Source organism: Eulemur rufifrons, chromosome 21 (assembly GCF_041146395.1).
Source record: "Eulemur rufifrons isolate Redbay chromosome 21, OSU_ERuf_1, whole genome shotgun sequence".
NCBI lineage: Eukaryota > Metazoa > Chordata > Mammalia > Primates > Lemuridae > Eulemur > Eulemur rufifrons.
In genome coordinates this window covers 23,069,725-23,091,577 of record NC_091003.1, presented here as the reverse complement: position 1 = coordinate 23,091,577, position 21,853 = coordinate 23,069,725, and the positions used below count along the sequence as shown (strand labels likewise).

Below are 21,853 nucleotides of genomic sequence, written 5' to 3'. Positions count from 1 at the left end.
TCCCCTCCCCTCCTCCCTCCCTCTGCTCACTGAGGCTGAGCCCAGGTGAGGACTCAGGGCTGCCTGAGGGCCCTGCACAGCCCAGGGCCTCCGTCCCAGCACTGTCCCCACACTCTTCAGGCTGTCTCTGAGATGGCAGGAGCATTTACTCCCTGTGCCCACAGCGTGACTAGAGGATGCTGGTCCCCATGTACAAGGCGCTGATCACTGCTCAGTGCCCAGTGAGGAGGGAGAAGGCTCAGGACCCAGGAGGCTCCCGCCAAAGGGCTCAGCGGCCTCCTCTCCCTCAAAGTCACACTCAGTGTCTGCGCCACTGTGCAATTTATGTCTGGGATTGGCAGATATTGAGTATTTATATTCCTCTTCTCATTCTGCAATGCAGGTCAGCAAGAGGCTGAGAGGAAGAGGGGGTCCCAGAGGGAGCGGCTGGGCCCAAGGACAGCTCTTGGCCATCTGGGGACCAGGCTCTGCTCTGCCTGGGAGGAGGAAGAGGCAGCAGCTCCTGGTGCCCTGGAGGGAGGGGCTCCCTGCCCCACGGGGCTTCCTGCTCCGTGTGCCCAGAGGCGGCCCCTCAGGGAGGCTGAGCTCCCAGGACTGTCCTGTAAACCGCACAGGACGCTGGGCAGGGGGAGGAGGCCGTGTGCAGACCTGAGACTCAGGTATGTTGGGGCAGGGACACTGCCCAGCTCCATCCTTTGGGGGAGGAAAAGTGCACAGTGGAGCAGACAGGACACATGGGTGTGTCTGGGCCCTGGGCAGCAGGGGGCGCTGTGGCCTGTCTCTGAGACCTGTGCTGTGGGTCCCAGCTGGGGCCCCATCTGGCCCTGGTCTGGAGCCCTCTGTCCCCTGCTCACTGGGCCAGCAGCTGTGTCCTCACTCGTCCCTGGGAAGCCACAGAACAGCCCTGCCCAGACCCACCCCTCCCAGGGTCAGCTTTCCAGGCAGGGGTCAGGGACAGGGCTCAGGGTGGGGCTGTGATAGCCCAGGTGGTGACTGGATGCATGAAGGGTCTCTCTACCCCTGGACAGTCAGCAGGGATTAGAGGGGCTTGGGCCAGGTGTCAGGCTGGGGATGAAGGTCCAGGGATCCCGGGTGTGTCTCTGTCCACTGACCCACCCCCTCACTCTGTCTGTCCCCAAGTTCAGGGTCCTGGACCCAGTCTGTGTTGATGTGACCGTCGGCAGCACCCAGCGTGTGGGGCAGGTGGCCCCCGTTTCCTTCCCTAGAAGCAGCAGCGATGCTGGCTGTGGGCATCTGTTGATTTTATGTGATTTTATTCTGGTACCAGCAGCCCCCAGGCTGTGGTGACTCAGAAACACATTTGTCAACAACTCCCTGCCCAGCAGGAGCTGGCCGTGCTCCGCTGGCCCATTTGGGTAGAGTCGGTGGGGTTCAGTGACCAGCCAAACCTTCACCCCCAACCAGCATCAACAAGGCTGGGCAAGGCAGTGCTGGCGTGAGCTCGTTATCTCCAAGCCCCCTGCGTGAGCTTGGCAGGGCCCCGTGCAGACCTGAACTTGAACCCCCATCCCCAGCCATGAGATGAATGACATGGGACCAGGCACAGCCAGTCAGCACCCCAGGACCCCACCCTGACCCCTGACTTGGGGGATCTCGACAGCCAGTGAGGAGCGGAGCTTTGACTCCATCCTGGTGATGAGAACTCAAGACAGATGGATGGGACAGGGTCACTGGCGCTGCAGCTGTCCCCTCCCCTGCCTGGTGTCAGTGAGGCACAGCAGACTCCAGTGGGCAGCTAATCTCCCACCCGCTCTTGAAGGGGACACGTCTGTCCAAGTCACTGCTCCCCTCTCCCCAGGAAGGTGTGAGCAGCCCTGGGCCGGCGACAGTCAGGGCCCCGCTCTGCTGGGCAGTGGGGAGCTGAGCCGAGACCCCGGGCCCTTGTGCTTCGCCTGGGCAGGAGGGTCCCCTGACAACAGAGGGTTAAACAGGAGCCAGAGTCTCCTAATAGAACACAACAGTGTTTGGGGCACAAAAACTGTCACTTGTCTTATCAGAAACCAGAAAAATGACAACTTAAATGAAAGATGGAATCGACACACGTGAACACTGCGATATTAACAGCTCAGACGCTGAAATGATGTCACAGAGGTTTGTAAAGCAACGACCATAAAATCCCTTCCATGAGTAACTACGACCACTCTTTAAACAAACAGAAAGGAGAAAACGTAAGAAAATTAAGACACATAAACTCAAAACAAGCACAAATTAAAGAACTGAGGGATACAATCGATGGAATTTTAAAAAGAAATTTCAGGAGCGACTCAAGAGCCGGTAACATCTGGGGGTTTTCCCCACCTGGGGAAGGTTTTCCATCCGTCACTGGGGAAGGGTTTCCCACCACGTGAGAATAAAGTGAACATGAGGGAGTGAGGGACTGACGAGCTAGGGACCCGGTTTGACCCGGGGAAAATCAAAGTGGACAATGCGGGACAAATACCTGCACATCACCCTGCACACGCGCACACTCACACACACACACACACACACACACTCGCCAGGCTGGTGCATATGTAATACTTCCACAAGTTTTCTACTTAGACACAAACTTTTGCTTTTTTTTTTGTGGCTTTAGCAATTGGAATTATGTTTTCTGCTGAGCTTTTTTCTTTTTATGTCAAAATGATATACACTGCATATTCTTTTTGGTGAGAAATTGTTAGAATGTTGTCAGTTTTAAGAAGATTGACAGCGCTCCTCATTCTGTACAAACCCTATTTTCTCCCAGTCTCGTGTATTGAAGCGTCATTCCTAATGGCACTCACAGATCAGGGTCATATGAGACTTGGGCAGTGGGCAGAGCAGTGGGGAGACAGGACTGGCCCTGGGACACTCTGGTCACCATGTCACACGATGGTGTGTCTGGGCCTGGACACCAGGGGACACTTGGGGCCTGCTCCTGAGAGGTATGGGGTGATCAGAGCTGGGACCAGCCACCTGCCCTGCCTGGTGCCCTCTGCTCAGGGCACAGCTGTGACCTCCCCACCCCCTGGGACCACACAGCCCCGCCCCCACCCACCCCTGACACCCTCAGCCACAGGGGCCTGACCAGGGCCCAGGATGGGGAGCACAAAGCTGGGGCTCATTTGCATGGAGGGAGCCTCCCCTCTCAGGGTATGAAGAGGGGAAGGACAGACCTCGGGAAGCTGCTTCAGCTGCGGGCACAGAAGGCAGCACTCGGGACAGTCTCCACCATGGCCTGGGCCCCTCTCCTCCTCACCCTCCTGGCTCACTGCACAGGTGACCTGACTCGGGCAGGGGAAGGGCCCTGGGAAGACCCTGGGGCCCTGCTCTGTCCTCGTGTTTCTACACTGAGAATCACCCTGTCTGTGTCTCTCCCCCTTCCAGGGTCCTGGGCCCAGTCTGCGCTGACTCAGCCGCCCTCGGTGTCTGGAGCCCTGGGGCAGACGGTCACCATCTCCTGCAGCAACATCAAGGGTAGTTATGTGTACTGGTACCAGCAGCTCCCAGGAACGGCCCCCAAACTCCTCATCTATGGTAATAGCGGTAGAGCTTCGGGGGTCCCTGCCCGGTTCTCTGGCTCCAAGTCTGGCAGCTCGGCCTCCCTGACCATCACGGGGCTCCAGGCTGAGGACGAGGCTGATTATTACTGTCAGTCCTATGACGGCAGCCCTGATGCTCCACAGTGCTGCAGACACAGGGGGAACTGAGACAAAAACCTGCCCCTGCTTTCTTGTGATCACTGTCATGACTGCCTGTGACAAACGCCAGGCAAAAGATTGATTATGGACAATCCCAGGGCATTCACATCTGAAGATCTTCCTCTCAGAGCACAGACCTGCTTTAAATGGTCAGGGACCTTCCAAAGCCAGTGACCTTGCCCGCTTTCATATTGTGTTTTGAATCATCTTTATTAAGATATATTATAATGTGTATACCATAAATTTTTCCCATTTAGAATATACACTTCAAATTTTCTTTAGTATTTATTGCGTTGTGCCACCATTACCGTAACATGAATTTAGAATATTTTCGTCACGCTACAAATAAACAATTATTAGTCTAATAGCTAGTATTATAACTGTGGCTTATAAATCCGATTTTTGTTATCTACATAACTTAGCAGATTAGTGCATGAAAATGTTTATTAGGTTAATTTTCATATATGAAATATATCAAGACACAATTTAGTACTTCATTTATTTTTATTACCAAATATATTCCACTGTTATGTATGTACTATAGGTTGTTAAACGTTCATGAGTTGTTGGACAGTTTGCTTAAGACTTTCCATTTTATGAGTAACGCTGCTGTAATCATTGGTACACACGTTTCAAATTTCCCTGTGGACTATGTGTGTATTTTTGTTGGGTTTGGCAGGAGTGGACGTTCAAGGTGATATAATTACTGTTTTTGAGGAAATGTCTGATTGCTTTCCAAAGGGGTTGAACCAGTTTACATTTCCATGAATAATATATAAGAGTTCTAATTTCTCCACATTCTCATTAACATTTGTCATTACCTGTCATTTTGTTTATAGCCACCCCAATGGGTCTGCAGTGGTCTATATCTGTAGACTTGATCGCATTTCCCTAGTGGCTCGTGGCTTTGGGGATCTATGCAAATGACATCCTGCTTCCACTCACATAGGACCAATGAAGATCTCAGGCCCTTCATGAGTCACTGACTTCAGGCCACTTAGGACTGAGGCCGTGTTGAGTCCCACACTCAGCCTGCTCCCCTCCGTGAAGCAGAACCTGTTTGTTCAAGAGCAGAGCTCCTCCCACAGACAGTGGATGGGCAGAGTGAGGTGAAACCTCCATCCCAGGCCCAGGAGATAAAGCATCTTGCAGACTCCACCTATGCTGGGCTCTGCAGCTTCAGGGCTCCAGGCCTGTTCTAGAGCCTGCTCCTGAGCATGCCACTCTGTCACTCACCACGGGGGACACACAGCAGATCCAGTGAGTGTCCCCTGAGGCCTCAGCAGGGGATGTTCCACCAGGAACTGGCACTTGTGTCGGGACGTGACTGCAGTAACTTCTCTCTGTGCTCACATGGTGCCAGCATCAGTGGCCAAACAGCCCATCAGCATCCAGACACCCTCATGACAAAGATGCAAAACAGTGGCTTATGAAAAAATAAAAATTCCTTTAGATGGAATAAAATGAGACTTAAGTAAGTGTAGAGGTGGACTACATCGATGGGAAGGATGGAGTTTAATCCCAGGGCCACTTGCCAGACCTGAATGGAAGGATCTCTCTGGGTACCTTCAGCAGAGAGGCCTGAGGGAATCAGAGGATCCTGGACATAATTATTTACCAAAAGAGCCTCTGAATCTGGGAGTCTGAGACCATTTGCATAGTTAAGCAGATTTGCATCTGGGATACAGAGAGGAAGGGATGGTGTCTGCATTCATGTGTCCAGGCATCAATGTTCCTGCAGAAACATTAAAATGTCACACTGACCTTCCTAATAAACTATAAAAAATATAAGTAAGAAAATAAAAATAAGGAAAATTATGTTTGGAATAAAAACACATTGCATTCCCTCTAAAGCAAAATACTAACCAGAAATATAAGACACAGATAATCAAAAAAGTAATAATTTAGGGAAAAAAAGCTCACTTCAAAAACTTAAGAACTGTGTTAGACTATGAGCAAGTAAATGTTATTTCTACACAACTACTAGTTTTTCAGAAATCGTGTCTACTCAGTATCCTCATTGAGGGACTTTTGAAATGTTTTCTGAGTTTCTGAATTTTAAACACATCACGGAGCCAATTCCAGGAACACTGTCCTTCCATCCCACTGCCCTGAGCAGCCTGTCCCTACCGCTCACATCAGCTCAATGTTCCACCATCTGTGGTGCCTACAATGATGGCACATGAGGACATTTAGGTTTTTATAGAAATTTAGAAAGTTATGGGGAGCTAATACCTAAAAAAGTTATATATGCACATGATTGCACCCCTCATGGTCCAGGGCTCCTTCTGGGAGTGAGAAACCGCAGTGATCACTCACAATGTGTTGGGATCACTCCACCAGGGACTCAGCCCATGGCTGTGTGACCAGAGACAGTGACTGGGGAGCTGCAGGGACCAGCTGGGCTCTCTGGTCTCTGGGCCACGGGGAGGTGTGTGCCTGTGACCAGCAGGGGGCGCTAGGGGACAGACCTGTGGTCTCTACACAGCTGCTCAGGGAGGACCAGTCACTGCAAGAAGGAATGCCCTCAGAACTGTGTCCTGTGCTCACTGATGGGGACTCAGCAGCTGTGTCCTCTCTGGCCTGGCACAGTCCCCTGAGCAGGGCCCTTTGTGTGGTCTCAGCAGGTGCTTCCTCGCAGGGCTCCCCCAAGGGGCAAAGCAAAGCTGCCTCCTCCTCAGTGTGCAGGGAGAGCTGAGCTCCAGCCCAGGGCTCAGGGAGGGGCTGGGCAGTCCCTGGATGGAAACACATTTGCATGAGCAGCCCCTCCTCTGCAGAGGGTGGGCACAAAAGGAGGCCTGGGGCAGCCCAGCCCCACTGTGGGGACCAGGGGTTGTGTCCACCATGGCCTGGACTCCTCTCCTCCTCGTGCTCCTCTCTCACTGCACAGGTAGGGACAGGCCCTGTTAACTCAGTTTCCATCCTGTGTCTGCCCCTTTGTCTAAGACCCATGAAGAATTTCACCCTGGATTCTGCCCCAGGACCCACGGGTGTCTCTCTTTGCAGGTTCCCTGTCCCAGCCTGTGCTGACTCAGCCGCCCTCCCTCTCTGCATCCCTGGGATCATCACTCAGACTCACCTGTACCCTGAGCAGTGGCTTCAGCGTTGGCAGCTATGGTATTTCTTGGCACCAGCAGAAGCCAGGGAGCCCTCCCCGGTACCTGCTGTACTACCACACAGACTCAGATAAGCACCAGGGCTCCGGGGTCCCCAGCCGCTTCTCTGGCTCCAAAGACGCCTCGGCCAATGCAGGGATTCTGCACATCTCTGGGCTGCAGCCTGAGGACGAGGCTGACTATTACTGTGTGACTGGGCACGGCGGTGCTTCTCACAGTGACACAGGCAGATGGGGAAGTGGGACAAAAACTGTTTTTTTATTTTACTTTATGTAAAATGTATGTATACTATTATATTAAAAATCTGATTTATTTCACAGGTTTATTTTTTACAAAATAATTATGAAGACTCAAAGGAATCAAAGAAAAGCCAAACCAATTGTTCCACCAACACAACTATATCTCAGACATAATTTCAGAGGAATTTCTTCTGCCAAATTACACTTGTATCTAAAATGTGGCCACATCCAGACGGCAGCCTACAGTAAGGAATTTTGTCCATTTAACGAGTGAGCAGCCCTGTCATCCTCCTACGGGGGCCTCCCTGCCAGCTCTAAGGATCCAATTTGGCCCCAAGGAGACCCCTCCTCTCCTTCCAGCACCCCCGGCAGTGACAGTACCAGGGCTGGCCTTGCCCATTACACTCTGGGAAATGTAATACTTCCTAAGGACAGGAGTTCTCTGGATGGAGATCGGGGGACAAAGTAAAAAGGAACTACAACAGTGAAGGATGGATTGTAAAGCTTTTGGCAGCCATCAGTTAGCAAAGTCAAGCATAGGGGGTATGAGACGATTATTCCTGAATTTTAATGCCCACTCTAGATGGAGGATTTACATGTCTACTAAGCTTGTATAACTCAAAAATTTGCACCCCTCTTAATCCCTAATTACACACCTTCTCCTGCTATCAGAAGAGGATGAAGTATGGTACGTATTGAAAATTTAGATTAAATATATATTATGTAAAAGAGGGAAATACAGATAATTTATATAATAATATAAGTTATGCATTCAATTAATCATTATGGACATATATTGCAGCTCAATGAACATGTTACTGACCTTGTGCTTAATTAGGATGTAAATGCCCTGAAATAGCAGCTGTTGTTCATATCAAATTCATCCCTGCCTCACCTTGTGGCTGAACATGACCTTTTTGTACACAAATTATGATTTTTTACAAAATATATATTTCTCTTTAGCACTTTCTTAACCAGTAGTACACGCGATTGCAGTTGAGTTTTAAGTTGTTGGTATTTAAGTTGAAAATCTCAGAAAAAATGAAAGATTTATGTTTGCTTTTATATTTATTTTTTAATCAAATAACAGTTGTTGCTGGCATCCGATTGAACAAGACATGTTTCAGGTAAACATTTCTTTGGTCCATCACCGGTCAGAATGGGAGCTCACTGCCGCTGTGACTGCCATTCCTCCACTCCTTGAAACAACCCTCCTTCAAGGCAAGGAAGGCTGGGGAGTTGTCTTCTCCTGACATGCTTTTGACAAAACCAGTATATTCTTATTAGAGCAGATGCCATATTTATCTCCTAACAGGAAGGGTTATCTCATCTCTTCAAACACTCACCCGTTATTATATGACGTATCTGCCTTTATGACATGCCCTTTTCATTAGACACAAACATTGTAACCTTAGAGTTGCATTTGTCCCTCTCTGTCATACATGTGGCAAAGTTAGTTGGCCCCGGGAGCTGGGGAATGAAATCGTCTACATCCCTCAGTCCATCCTCTTGCTCTGTGCACCTGTCCTCGTCCATAAGACTCACATTGTCCCTCCTCCCCTCCTCATGTGACTTCTGACCTAAGTCCAATCTCTAGTCTGTGAAAGCTGTCTGAACAGAAGCCTGCTGTGCCTGTCTCCCTGCCTCCCTCCCTCTCTGTCCTCCTCTCTCTCTCTCTTTCATTTTATGAAACATGTAGCTACCTAGATAGATAGATCTAGATCTAGACTTGAATACTACCAAAACTATAGAGTATAAGGCGCCTGGCCCTCAGGTGGTAACGAGCCCCATCCTCTGTCCTGGACCGTCCAGCCCCAGACACTGCCCGACACACATCCCCATGTCCTCCTGCTTGTCTCACTAAACATGCACTGATTTCTGCCTGTAAGCCATGCAATTTGTAGTATTTTATCACGGTGGCAATGGGAAATGCCTGGGAATGAATGAAAGAGGACTGCTGTTGTAAAATACACCTACAGATACGGAAGAGGTTTTATTATTAAGTAAGAGGTCACATTTGGAACAATTTTGAGAAACCTGATAGAAAAACCTGGATTGTTTGAACTGCTGTTAGTAGAAATGTGGGTGCTAAAGGCTCAGCTGGGGCTCAGCAGGGAGTGAGGAGCGTGCAGAGGACAGCTGTGCTGTCTCAGGGAGCACCCAGTGCCGCATCAGCAGACGGATGGTGGAAATACGGCTGCTAAACGTGCTCCTGGTCTACTGGAGGGAGCTCATGAGGAACTAAGTAGCACAACTTGGGAAACTGGAGGAAAAGGGTCGTTGTCACATAGTGGAAGGAAGCTGGGCTGGGCTGTGCCGTGCCGTTGTGTGGAGACCAGACTGGGAAGCCATGAACTAGGATATCTGCTGAGGTTTCCAAGAAAAGCATTGAAGGTGTAAACCATTTTATTTTTGCTACCTATATTAAAATTTTACCAGATAAGGTATAATTTGAGGGAGGAATTCACATAGATAGGAACCAAGACGTGATATTCAGGAAAATATCAGCATATTCTGCCAACCACTTGCTTCTTCCCCCTTTTCCTGGAAACCCGAAAGTAACTGCCATCCACCACCTTCCATCCTTCTCCTTCCTTGTGCAGGGGGTGGTCCAGGCCCCCACGTGATGGGTGGACCTGTCAGAGGGTCCTGTTCTCTGTAGGGATCCAGGTGTCCACTCCTCACACTGGTGTCTCTAGACACAAACTGGTGATCCCCGCTCACCTGAGGCTACATGGCAGGAGGGAGTCGGACCTCACACTCATTATTAGCTCTGTCATTTTCAGGATCGGTCTCTAAGCTCTGAGAGCCTCATGTCACTCCCAATCCTACAAAGAGTGCAGGTGTCCTCTCCCCTTGTGGTGGAGGTAAAATGATGCCTCAGATGTGACATATTTATCAAGAGCTGCAGGGTGCAAGGTGCTCACCCAGGGCTGCGTCTCCCAGCAGTCAAGGCTCACAGCGGAATCTCTGTGCTGCTGTGGCTGCCACGCCAGGCGCCCTGTGCTTTTCCATAAAACACCACCTCTTCACCCCTCCCCTACCTACTGTGGGACTCACATAGCAGGACACTGATTACCCACCCCCACCACAAGTTTGCTCCTCTCTGGCTGTAGTCTGTGGGTCACTCATACAGGTGACTGTCTGTGCTGACTCCTGCCTGGCTGTCCTTCCCAAAGCCAGGCTGACACCCATCACTGCATGTCCATCCACCCCATCACTCACAGGAGGCAGCTATTGGCCCAACGCACTTTGCAAAGGGGCCAGGTGTAAAGTCTACGCATTTGGTAAAAATGCTCTAGACACAGCTCCAGTATCCTGCAAGGCCTGTTGATTTTGGACACAGCTCCAGAGGGAAATTTTTATGTGCACTTAATTTTTAAAACCAGGAAGGGAGGTGATAACATGAATAAAAGGGGGATGTGGAGGTGCAGACTGAGGAGGATCCAGAAGACTCTGCCCATCAGGCCACTGCCATGTGGGGGCAGGTGGGATGTCTAATGCTCCTGCTGCCTGTGGGGTTTGCTCCGCTCTGTGTCCACGTCAGGCCTCGGTGACCTCTGATCTGTGTCTCATGTGGACTGAGCAGGTGTTGTAAGGTTTCTCTAATAGGTTTTAATGATCACTGCTCTCTGGTATTCATGCCTCTTTACACATGGAGAAGGGATCACTGTGTCAACTAATAAAAAAGTAACAAGGTTCATAGTTTGGGAAAAGCAGAGCTGTATTTCTCATAAAGGGTTTGTGGCCCACAGTGGTCATTCTGACAGGCTGGGAAACCGATTCCTGGCCACAGCCAGCAACGTGTGCTTCCAGGGAGGGACAAAGGGGACAGGATTCTACACTGAGCAGGGTGGCTAGACATACATGTTTAACAAACCTTAGGAGTTTCTTGGATATTTATGAAAGGAGAAAACACGCACATGCACAGTTGTGCTTTACACCTCCCATCCCATCATGGCGGGGATCTCAGTTTTAAGCTTTCTTGGGTCCCCTTGGCCAAGACAGGTGCATTCAGTCAGAGGTCAGAGGAGGCTGAGGATCTTAGCTTTAGTTCACATGGGACATTGAGGAATGACTGAGAGTGACATCGGACGCTGGGTCATAAAACACTTTGTGAATTCCCTCTGGCTGTTTCTAAGCTCTCGTGATCAGGGGCAGACAGTCGCCACGCTGTGAGGACACACACGGAGCCCCAAGGGAAGGTTCATGCATCCAGGGACTGAGGCTTCTGCCACCACCTGTGACTCAGCCAACCTGGAAGCTGATCCTCCAGCCCAGTGACATCTGCGTGGCTGCAGCCCTGGCCACAGCCTTGCTGCAGCCTGTGAGCAAACCTGAGCCAGGCGACCCTGCTCCGCTGCTTCCGATTGTCGAACCCAAAGAAAACACACGTTTGTTTTAACCTGCTGCCCTTTGGAGTGATTTAGTAGTAAGTGACAGGTAAGGAGGGAGGGGTGGGAGCGCAGGGTGGAAGCAGGACTGGGGAGTCGCTCATCTGTTCCGCCTCCTCCAGCTCCCTGGGGCAAGTCTCTGTGCACCGATCAAAGGGCCTGGGCCCTCTGCACCTGGGGGTTTCAAAATCGAATCCCCCAAATGAGGGACCTGATCCTACTTATCATCTTTGCTGTCCCCTCTGTCTTGTCAGAGGTAAAGACCCATGTGGACACCCTCCTCCCCATTCCTCTGAACAGTAAGGACCACCTGGGGTCACCCCTGTCCCTTAAATGAAGGAGACAGATGCTGTTTCAATAAGATGGTCATCGTGTGGAGATAAGATTTTATTTTTTATATATATATACATATGTATGAATATATATATATATAGAGAGAGAGAGAGATCACACCTGCTCTAATGCGGTGAGCTGGGGAGTGACCTTCCCACACTACATCTCAGGAGAAAATCTCTTCTGCTCTGCTTCAGGGCAACAGAGTCAAGTCCTGACTTTTGATGGAAACATCAACACAAAGAAGAAACTGTGACACTTTAGAGCTCTTCAATGAATGTGACACTGAAGACCCTTTTCAAACTGGGACAGCAAAAAAATAAAAATAAAAACAGGAAGAAGAAGACGAAGAAGAAAAAAAAAGTTGAAGAGAGAGAGAGCCTGGGGCTTCCGAAACCCCTCCAGAAGGATTTTGTGATGTCTCACTTCATGGATGTCCAGGGGACGGGGAGGACGTGAAGAGGTAAATCTGCGTCTCAGCTGACAAGGCCTGGTGTGGCCCTGGGGACAGCTCCACCCCTTCCGTTCGCTCTGTCCCTGGATTCACAACAGTGGCCTTCCATGGTGTCCATTTCCATCCCCCATGCCTGGCACACTGCTGCCTTGTCCTCGTGTTTTCATGGTGTTTCTGGAATGAATGGAAGGGTCCCCTCTGGGCCGTGGTGAGCAGGCATCACACTGGTCCCTCAGGGTCCAGTGCCCAGGCTGTGCTGACCCACCGGCCACGCTGCTGGGGTCTCAGGGGCAGCCGCACCTGTAGCGGGAGAGACAGCGACATGGACACATGCTGTGGCCTGAGAGTAAAGGCCTCCAGGACGGACCCCAGAAATGGGGGACACTTTACCACCCCCAGTGTCCACACTCTGCTGTCTGATTATTGCACACTCTGCTCCACCTTCTGACAACCTGCACCTGCTCTAGGAATGTTGTGTCCTTTATTTGTCCCCAGCAGGACCCCACTGTGCTCACACCCAGGGCACAGTCACCTCCTTCCCTGGCCCCTGTGGAAGGAGCTGCTCAGGGCTTTGCCCCCAGAGCCCTCTGCGTCCTCCCCTCCCTGCAGCCTCCTCACGCTGGAGGGTCGTCGTATTTGCCAACCTCCTTCTAGACGTCCAGAGAAGCCTCCTGAGAATATATTGTTTATTCACGTCGGTACCATGGGGCAGAGCCAGAGGCACAGAGGCTGTGGGACCACCAGGCTCCCAGGCCAGTGCTCAGGCAGGAAACCCACTGAGAGACTGCGGTCTGGCAGGTGAGCAGCAGGGGGCGCTGTGAGTCTCCCAAGTGTGTGAACAGGGGGCACCCATGGCTGTGAGGTCCCCCAAACTCCCAGCACTGGGGCTTTGCTGCCTGTGTTGCTGATGGGGACTCAGCAGCTGTGTCCTCCCTGGGCTGGGCAGAGTGTCCTGCTCACAGGTCTGTGGAGGATCCTGGCAGCTGCTCCCTCCGTGCTCCCTCCCAGTGGGCAAGCTCAGAGTCTCACCCATCAGACCCTGTGTCTAAAAGCCAAGCTCAGATCTCCAGTGGTGCCCAGTGGAGCTGAGGTCTCCAGGGGGTCAGACGAATTTGCATGAACAGCCCCTGCAGGCAAATGGAGAACTTTAAAAAGGCCTGGGCAGCGCAGCCCAGCACTCGGGTTCAGGAGGTCTGAGTCCACCATGGCCTGGACCCCCCTTCTCCTCGTGCTCCTCTCTCACTGCACAGGTAGGGACGTCATGGTCCCGGGGTACCTTCTGAGCCTGTGTCATCCTCCTCTGGCTCATACCTCCAAGCAGCCAAGCCCTGGTCCCTGCCCCAGCTCCCATGAGTGTCTGTCTTTGCAGGTTCCCTGTCCCAGCCTGTGGTGACTCAGCCGCCCTCCCTCTCTGCATCCCTGGCATCATCGGCCAGACTCACCTGCACCCTGAGCAGTGGCTTCAGTGTCGGTAGCTACACCATACGCTGGTACCAGCAGAAGCCAGGGAGCCCTCCCCGGTACCTCCTGAGATACTACTCAGACTCGAGTAAGCACCAGGGTTCCGGGGTCCCCAGCCGCTTCTCTGGCTCCAAAGATGCCTCGGCCAATGCAGGGATTCTGCACATCTCTGGGCTGCAGCCTGAGGACGAGGCTGACTATTACTGTAATATATGGGATGGCAGCTCTAAGACTTACACAGTGATCGAGACACATGAAGAAGTGTTACAAAAATCTCTTCCTGTTCTTCTTGCTTGGTGCCGTCACCCTTTGCTTGTGGCTCTGACAAAGTCTAACCCTAGGGGATGACTTGTGTTTTCATATCTTCTACCAATATCTTATTTTTCTTGGCCAAATAAGTCAGACAATGTTATATCCTGCTGTTCAATTCAACTTGTCCATTGACCCATTGCTCAAATCTTCTCACACTCTGCATGTTTTGTAGTGTAAATTCCTTACTTAAGATAAAAATCTCTCCATGGAGACCGGAGGAGACCAAATATATTTCATTCAGGCCATGTCTAGCTCAGGGCAGAAAGTCTAATGAAAGATGTAGGTGGAATTGTAGTCCTGGGAGATGCTGTTCCGGGTCCGTGTGACCTGCTGGTATGTGAGGAAGGGGAGGTGTAGGCAGGTGGCATGAAGTTAGGGGAACCAGACAAGGTGGTCAGGGCAGAGGCCCAGACCAGGAGCAGGACTCGCTGCTCTGAGGCCGATGGGCAGAGTGTGGGAGAAGCAGGCCGGGGCTGGGCACTGCTGGCCTGAGACTGTGCTGTCACCTGCAGTGTGCACCTGAGGGGATGTGGTTCAGATTGTCCCCTCTCCCCAATGAAGCAAGGCACGACCTGCAACCTGTTTGAAGAGAATCACCCAAAGAGTTCTTTAGAGGAGAGGACACCCTCATAATTTCAAGATTTCTCACTATATTTCCAAGAGTGAGAAGTGGAACCTGCATCCATAGTCCCGGGACAGGCAACACAAGACCTTTCTCACAAAGTGCATCCCCTCTACTAGCTGCCGTGGTCTGTTCCAGAATGTATGGGTAGGTCCCTCCCCACATTGGTGCTGCTGGTCTGGTCTTATGGGGACATAGATTCGGGCGTGATGCATGTTGGGGGTTTCTCGGGATTCAGACCTTTCAGGACTTTTGTGGGACCCAGGACAAAGCCTTCTCCATCCCCCAACAACTACTATAGAATGTTCCACACAACAGGAACCAGGAAAGGCCAGAAAGGCAACAGAATGATGCCAATTTCCATGAAGTGCCTGTGACTTTGCTCTGTGAATGGAGCAGGGAAAGAGATTCATGACATCTCTGTCTTCACTTTGTATCCTAAGGGACAGGGTTATGGGCTGTCCCTATCCTGTCCTAGGACCGTCTTCCTCACTGTCCTGGAACATGACCCAGGCCCAGGCTCCTGAGGCCCTGCAGGCTTCCTCCCCAGCTCTGCCCACGTCAAGGGGGCCCTGTGCTGTGCTCACAGGTCTCTGCACCTCTCTCTGCAGGTACGACCTCCTGCAGGTGCTGTGCTCTCTCAGCTGCCCATCATCTGGGAGTAACATCACCTCCTCCTGCACTGGAGTGAGCTGCAGAGTTGGGGGGACAGGATGTTCCAGCCCCACCAGCTCCCAGTAAAGGCCCAGGTCATGACACTCGGTGGTTCCCAACTTGCAGGGTCCCACATAGTGTCTCTTGCTTCTGTCCTGGCCCCTGGGGCCCCTGCGATGCTCTGTGTCTGTCTGAGGATGAGGGTGATGATTACTACTCAGGATGTGGGCGGAGCCCAGTGCTACCCCAGGACACCTGCCCCACAGGGCAATGAGGCACAAGTCTCCTGTCCGATCCCCCATCTTGAACCATAGACCCTCTTTCACCTCCAGTGACCAATATCAGGCTCAGGGGTCGTTCCTGCAGTCATTTCTCCCTCCAGGGCCAAGATTTTGAGGCCCCTCACTGGATGTAGAAATTTCTATCCAGCCAATCCTAATATGAAGCTATTGGCTAAAATATCCCAACCTCATCTTTGCAACGAAGGAAAGCAGATCAGGAGGAAAATGTTCTTGGTCATCTCACATGTCTGGGCATGTGTCCTTAATCTGTGCTGGTGCCCATGTCTCAGGACGGGCATGTGGCTAGGAGTGAGCGTGGTCACCATGTGGTCCAGGGAAAAGGAATTGAGTTTTGTTCAGTCAAAGAGGAAACTCACACATGTCCCTGCTCTTGGCTTTACCTAAGGCAGCTTCCTGACATCTGCAGGGTCCTGTGATTATCCTCAAGTGGGGCAGGAACATTCCCTCGAATGGATGGCTGGGACACCCCAGAAAAGCAGGCAGGAAGAAGGTGCAGACCGTAGAATACATGAATCAAGGAAAAGACACTAGATTGTGCCCAAGGAAACTAAAAGACATTTGAGGGTAATGCAATTCCCTTAGGTATAAAACCAAACTGGACAATGAGGGTTTCAAATCACCACAAGGTCCTTGTGAAAACAGACGCTGAATTCCAGCCCACGTGTGGCAGGGACAAAAGAGATGAGAAGAAACCTCTGGAATCCAGATGGAGGGAATTTCCACAATTTTTTGGTGCTGAAGTGATAAAAGCCAGCCAGAGGCTCCCTTGAGAGTCCTGCAGGGTCACAGCACAGGGAGACGGAAATGTGTAGAATATGCACAGTTATGTTGAAGTCAGAGTCACCAGCACTGCCAGCCACAGCGATAGTTTCAACAGTTTTCATAATTAATACATGTGGGCATGTACAACATCTAGCAATATTGATTATCAAAAAGGCAGGGATTGTGTAAACTTTTGTAATATTCTCTGTTGGAGGGAAATTTGACAAAATATGAAATTAATGTGGGCCCTAAGGAGACAAGTTTGCAACTGGCAATATCTAGGGTCCCTACTGAAATAGTGGGATGTAAAGTAAACAGCTAGTGAGTGTGAAATGATTCAGTGGAAACTCTTGATTCATGAAAAATAAGAAGGGAGAAAGGAGGAATTAAGCAACAAGCCCAGGTGAAGGAAGAGAAAGGTAGACACAGACACAGGATCAGTAATTGCACTAAATGTAAATTCATGGGTGTGTGAGATAAAAATAGAGTCCATTACAACAAAGACACACACGTGTCCCTGTGCCTTCTGCCCATAGGGGAGTTTAAAGATGAAGTGTTTTTTCATATTCCATGACGTTCACACCAAATCATGCAAACACAGCACATTTTTTTAAAATTTCTGGTTTTGCGACACATAATGTCCTACTTTGCCGTATGTGGAGTTGGGAGGAGTCTCTTACTTTGATGAAGATGCTGTTTCTCCTCTGAACGGGCAGTTCCACCGAAGCTCCCGCTGGTTATGGGCAGTTACTTAGAGCGAAGGAGGGTAGCAGCCCAGCCTGGTGGCACCACTCTGTGTGTCACACCCGCAGCCCTAGTCCCCACGCTGCTTAAACTGCACACAGTTTACAGACTATGCCAGCGAGAAACTCCTGTCCCTTCCCACTCCCAGCCATGGGCTCTGAGATTTCCCAGGGGTCTCATTGCTGGAGGGAGGAGGACCTTCTAATCACCCACAAGGTAGGCGTGGTGTCATTTCACCTGTGCAGGCGAGAAAATGTTCACAGGGCAGGGGTTAGGTTTGGAGAAAATTAGATCATTAGGGCAGGATGTTGAGACTTCATGCAGCTCATCCTTCAGCCCTGAAGTTTCCAGAGAAGAAATACAGGATGCAGGGCCCTAAGGGTGAGGGGAGCTGATCTGGTGACAGACGTCACGTTAGAGCAAATTTACATTTCTGCTTCCTCAAGTCATACGCTTCAATGAGACACATTTGGACAACTTCAAAGACAAAGATTATTACACAGGATGAGAGAGACGTGAGGCTCCAGGACCATTTCAGCAGGTGGAAAGCAGACTGCAGGGGATCCATTTCCAATATCGTTTGACTCATGGCAAAACCTGAAACTAAATGCTTATAAAGGGGAATGTGTCCCATTTCTCCTTAGAATGACCAAAGGAAAATTAACAGAGAAAACCAGTAAACCAAATCAGGTCCTGTTTCAGATGTGTTGACAAAACCTCTAGAGAGTCTCATAATATGATATCCAAAATGTCTTCAATACAATAAAAAAAAAATCACTTGTCATATCAAGAACCAGGAAAATTACAACTTGAGTGAGGAAAAGACAATCCACAGACACAGACACTAAGAAGATCTAGGTGATGAAATTATATCGCTCACGTACTTAAGTCAGCAACCATACAATTCCTATGATGAGCTATTTCTGATATTCTTGAAATAAATGAGAATGGAGAAAATTTGAGAAAAAATTACAAGTCATAAAAACAAACTAAACATAAATTATAAGGCAAAAAATTTTACGTTAAATTTTAAAAAAGTCTCTTTGGACAGATTCAAGAACAAGTGAGAATGAAACTGAAATTCCGGCATTTTACAAGACATTTAATACAATTAGAGAAAGTACAAGCCATAGTTATCATAGCCCAGCAGGGGGCGCTGTGGATCTTCCCCTGAGCCAGGCCTGAGACACACTCAAATGGTTCAAATTTCATGGTCCCTGGGCCTGTGCTCACTGGCCTGAGTTAGAGGTGACAGCAGCTGCTTCCTCCCAAGGGGGAAACTCAGAGCTGACATCAGCCCAACTGTCCCTGACAAAAGAGTAGCCCCCTGGGCCAAGGACACTGAATCCCATGGTGCTGGTGGTGAAGGGCTCATATTTGCATGAAGCATGACGCAAACACACCCTTCTCCCAGGGAGCTGAGGAGGAGACACAAGACCCATCACAGAGACCAGAAATACCTGTGACTCTAGAGGATTTTTTTGCAAGGCCACACCATGGCCTGGACTCCTCTCCCTCCTCACTCTCTGCCCAGGTACAAAGAGGTTTCACAGAGCAGCCTTTGTAGGGTCCCCTGTCCTAACACGTGTGTGACTCGGGTTCCAGGGTTCTGTTCTCAGTCTCTGGTGACTCAGGAGCAACACACCCCAAACCTCCCTCGACCTGACCCCACCCCCCCCAGCTCCTGCCCAATGTCCCTACTGGCTTCTCCTCCAGTCGCTTCTACAGTGTGGACCGTCCTCACCCTCCCCTTCCCATCTCTGATTCACAACTTCCACTCTCAACCCTCGGGTCTGTCTCCTTCGTTCCAATTCCCTTCTCTCCTGTGAGCTTCTCAACTAATTACTGAAGTATTTGTATGAGAAAAGTCCTGGAATTTTAAAATATCTTTTCTTCTGCATTTTTACTCACATCGTCTATTTCTCTTGAACTTCTCTCATCCTGCACTTCAGCAGAAGCCCCCAGTGAGCTGATTCCCTTTTCTCATCACTCAAGGACCTTCCCCTTCTCCTCCCAGGGTCTGTGCTCATTCCCCAGGGAACCCAGTGAGTCACCAAGCCTGCTCACTTACCCTCCAGACACTCCCACTCTGTCCCTGTGTGTGACCTCCTGAGGAATCACGTGGGGAGGGAGACACCTACTGCATGAGCAGCCTGGGAAATGGCTTCATGGCTGAACTGTCCTTGTTCTCTGCAAATGTACATTTTGTTTCATGCACAGTTTGTATAGGAGACCCCGCTCCCCTTTGAATATAGGCAGAGCTGTGTGTCCTGTTCCCCCTCAGAAGGCTGAAATAGGACAGTTCAAGATCGAGACAAGGTAGGAGCTGCAATGAGGAGGGGACTCGCTCTGCTCTTGTGCAGGGAGAGGGCAGTGGTCAAGTCCCTGGTGAGGACAGACACCTTTGTTAGGACCCCCTGGCATCTGGTCCCAGGCACAGGTCACCTGGTCCTGGGCAGCAGGGGGCGCCGTGGGCCTGTCACTGAGGGCTCCATGGTGCTCAGCTGGGAAATCAGACACTTGACCTTGGTCTCTGCTCAGAGCTCATTGGTGCCAGGAGGGGGGTCCTCTCTGGGGCCCTGGGGAGACTTGCACCAGGCCCAGCCCAGGCCCCCCTCCCAGTAATGACACCCAGACACTGGGGCTTCACACAGGCCTAGGGCAGGCTTGGTAGGCAGGGGAGGAGCAACACATTTGCATGCAGGGCCCCCTCCCTCCTCTGGGGCTGGAGGGTGGATAAGAGACACCTGCAGCGTGGCAGCCTCAGCACAGCTCTGGGGTGTCTGCACCATGGCCTGGGCCCCACTCCTCCTCCTCACCCTCCTCCTTCACTGCACAGGTCAGGGCGGTCCTCAGCATCCTGACCCCCAGCTCGCTGACACCACCTCCCAGACCCATGCCACACTGCCCTTCCCTCTTGTCCTTCCTCCAGGATATAACGTGTGTCTGTGTTTCCAGGGTCCCTCTCCCAGCCTGTGCTGACTCAGCCGCCCTCTGCATCTGCCTCCCTGGGAGCCTCGGTCAAGCTCACCTGCACCCTGAGCAGTGGGTACAGCACCTACACCATTGATTGGCATCAGCAGCAGCCGGGGAAGGCCCCTCGGTACTTGATGTATGTTAACAGTGTTGGAAGCCACAGCAAGGGGGACGGGATCCCCGATCGCTTCTCGGGCTCCAGCTCCGGGGCTGATCGCTACTTAACCATCTCCAACATCCAGTCTGAGGACGAGGCCGACTACTACTGTGGTGCAGGTTATGGCAGTGGTGGTTCATATCGTTGAAGCACAGTGATCCAGATGAATGGGGAAGCGGGACAAAAACTGTTTTCTCCACTCTGCTACCAAGGCTGCCACCTGGCTCCCAGAAACAGTGTCTGGTGGTCTGAACCCTCAAAAATATTGACTTTTTCTTTGTTAGAAGTTTTTCAGGGAGAGAACTGGATGCATCCCGATTCCTTTCAAGGGTTCTCTGGGAACCCGGCTGCTAGGCCAGGCTCCTATACAGTGAGCAGATCTGTAGCAAGGAAGGAAATGTAGCATGTGATTTTATCACCCCTGCTGGTTGCTACGTTGTCACTATATGGGGATGCGGGGTCTTTCTCCTTTCCAGATTCAAACACCGAGACTCCAGAACATACCTCACTCCTGCCTTTTTGAGGATTATTTAAATTACCACTTTTAAATATAATTTTACTTACTTCTAAGACATTTTCAGATTCTATCTATATGGTAGGAAGCACACTCTGAATAAATGCAGAGAGAGAGAATAAAAATTTGTGGCTGGTGTGACAACAAACCTTAAGACCTTTGGCTGTTTCCGAAGGTTTTCTTCAGTGTTTAGTGTTTGGATTTTGGGAGTAGGGGACAAGGTTGAGAAATTGATCCCAATGTACATAAGATGACAACTGATATGCAAGAACGTAAGAAATAAAAGGAAACTAAATGGCCAGTTAGGAAACTTTGACAGGTTTGAGCCTGAAAAGGTTTCTTTTTCCAAAAACAGGTAGTCAAGAAACACTTAGGCAATGATGGAATGGGGCCCTTTGAAAACCTTTCCCACCATACAAGATCATATGAACAGTGGGAAAAATTGTCTAAGTCAACCTTTTCAGAACCCTGGACATTTAGTAAAGGCTTACAACAATGTGAGGTCCATTTAAGAAAAAGGAGGGACATTTGTAAGAACAAGAGCTCTGTTGTTTTTATTGCAAATCTCCCCAGACCTATGGAAGCCCTGAAAATTAACAGCCTCAAAACCACTGTAGCTGTGAAAACCAGAAGAATAATATTAATTGGAAAAACAAAATAATAGGCTTGGAGTTTCCCAAAAAGCCCTATCCACAGACTGCAGTCATTACTTGAACTTTCTGGATGCTCTAAGAAAAGCCTCCTTCTCAGCACTTTTCTGAATTTGAATTGACTCAGAGCTTGTTTGGTTCAAGCTGCTCCATCCTCAATGTGCTGTGGAATAAGGGCTGGCGTTTGTTCACACTGAGAGCGCCTGAGACAGTGCGTGGGGTGGAATAAGCACAAAGCTGATCAAATGCTTCTGTGGGAAAACAAGTGCCAGGTGTGGGATGTCCACAGGTGGTGTCGATAAGCCCTGACATATTCCTGTGGGTACAGAAGGCCACTTACATGCCCTGGGGTATGTTTATGTTCAGGTGAGAACTAAGAAGCCCCTAATCTTTCTCCACTGGCTGAAATTGCAGATCCCTGCAAGATGAATTGGAGGCCAAGGCAGAGTTATGAACTGACAGAGTGTTGAAATTGTGCCC

The 21,853-nt window shown here is 50.4% G+C and overlaps 3 gene segments (V, D, J or C); all 3 read left to right on the top strand.

The window, feature by feature from the left end:
- Positions 1 to 3,215: 3,215 nt before the first annotated feature.
- On the top strand, positions 3,216 to 3,692 carry LOC138401629 (immunoglobulin lambda variable 1-40-like). The segment is given in 2 exon segments: positions 3,216 to 3,261; positions 3,370 to 3,692. Coding segments are annotated over 2 exon segments (369 nt in total).
- Positions 3,693 to 13,423: 9,731 nt separating this feature from the next.
- LOC138401628 (probable non-functional immunoglobulin lambda variable 5-48) lies at positions 13,424 to 15,355 on the top strand. The segment is given in 3 exon segments: positions 13,424 to 13,469; positions 13,589 to 13,976; positions 15,226 to 15,355. Coding segments are annotated over 3 exon segments (564 nt in total).
- A 4,511-nt stretch (positions 15,356 to 19,866) lies between these two features.
- On the top strand, positions 19,867 to 20,357 carry LOC138401627 (immunoglobulin lambda variable 4-69-like). The segment is given in 2 exon segments: positions 19,867 to 19,915; positions 20,035 to 20,357. Coding segments are annotated over 2 exon segments (372 nt in total).
- The last annotated feature ends 1,496 nt before the right edge of the window (positions 20,358 to 21,853 follow it).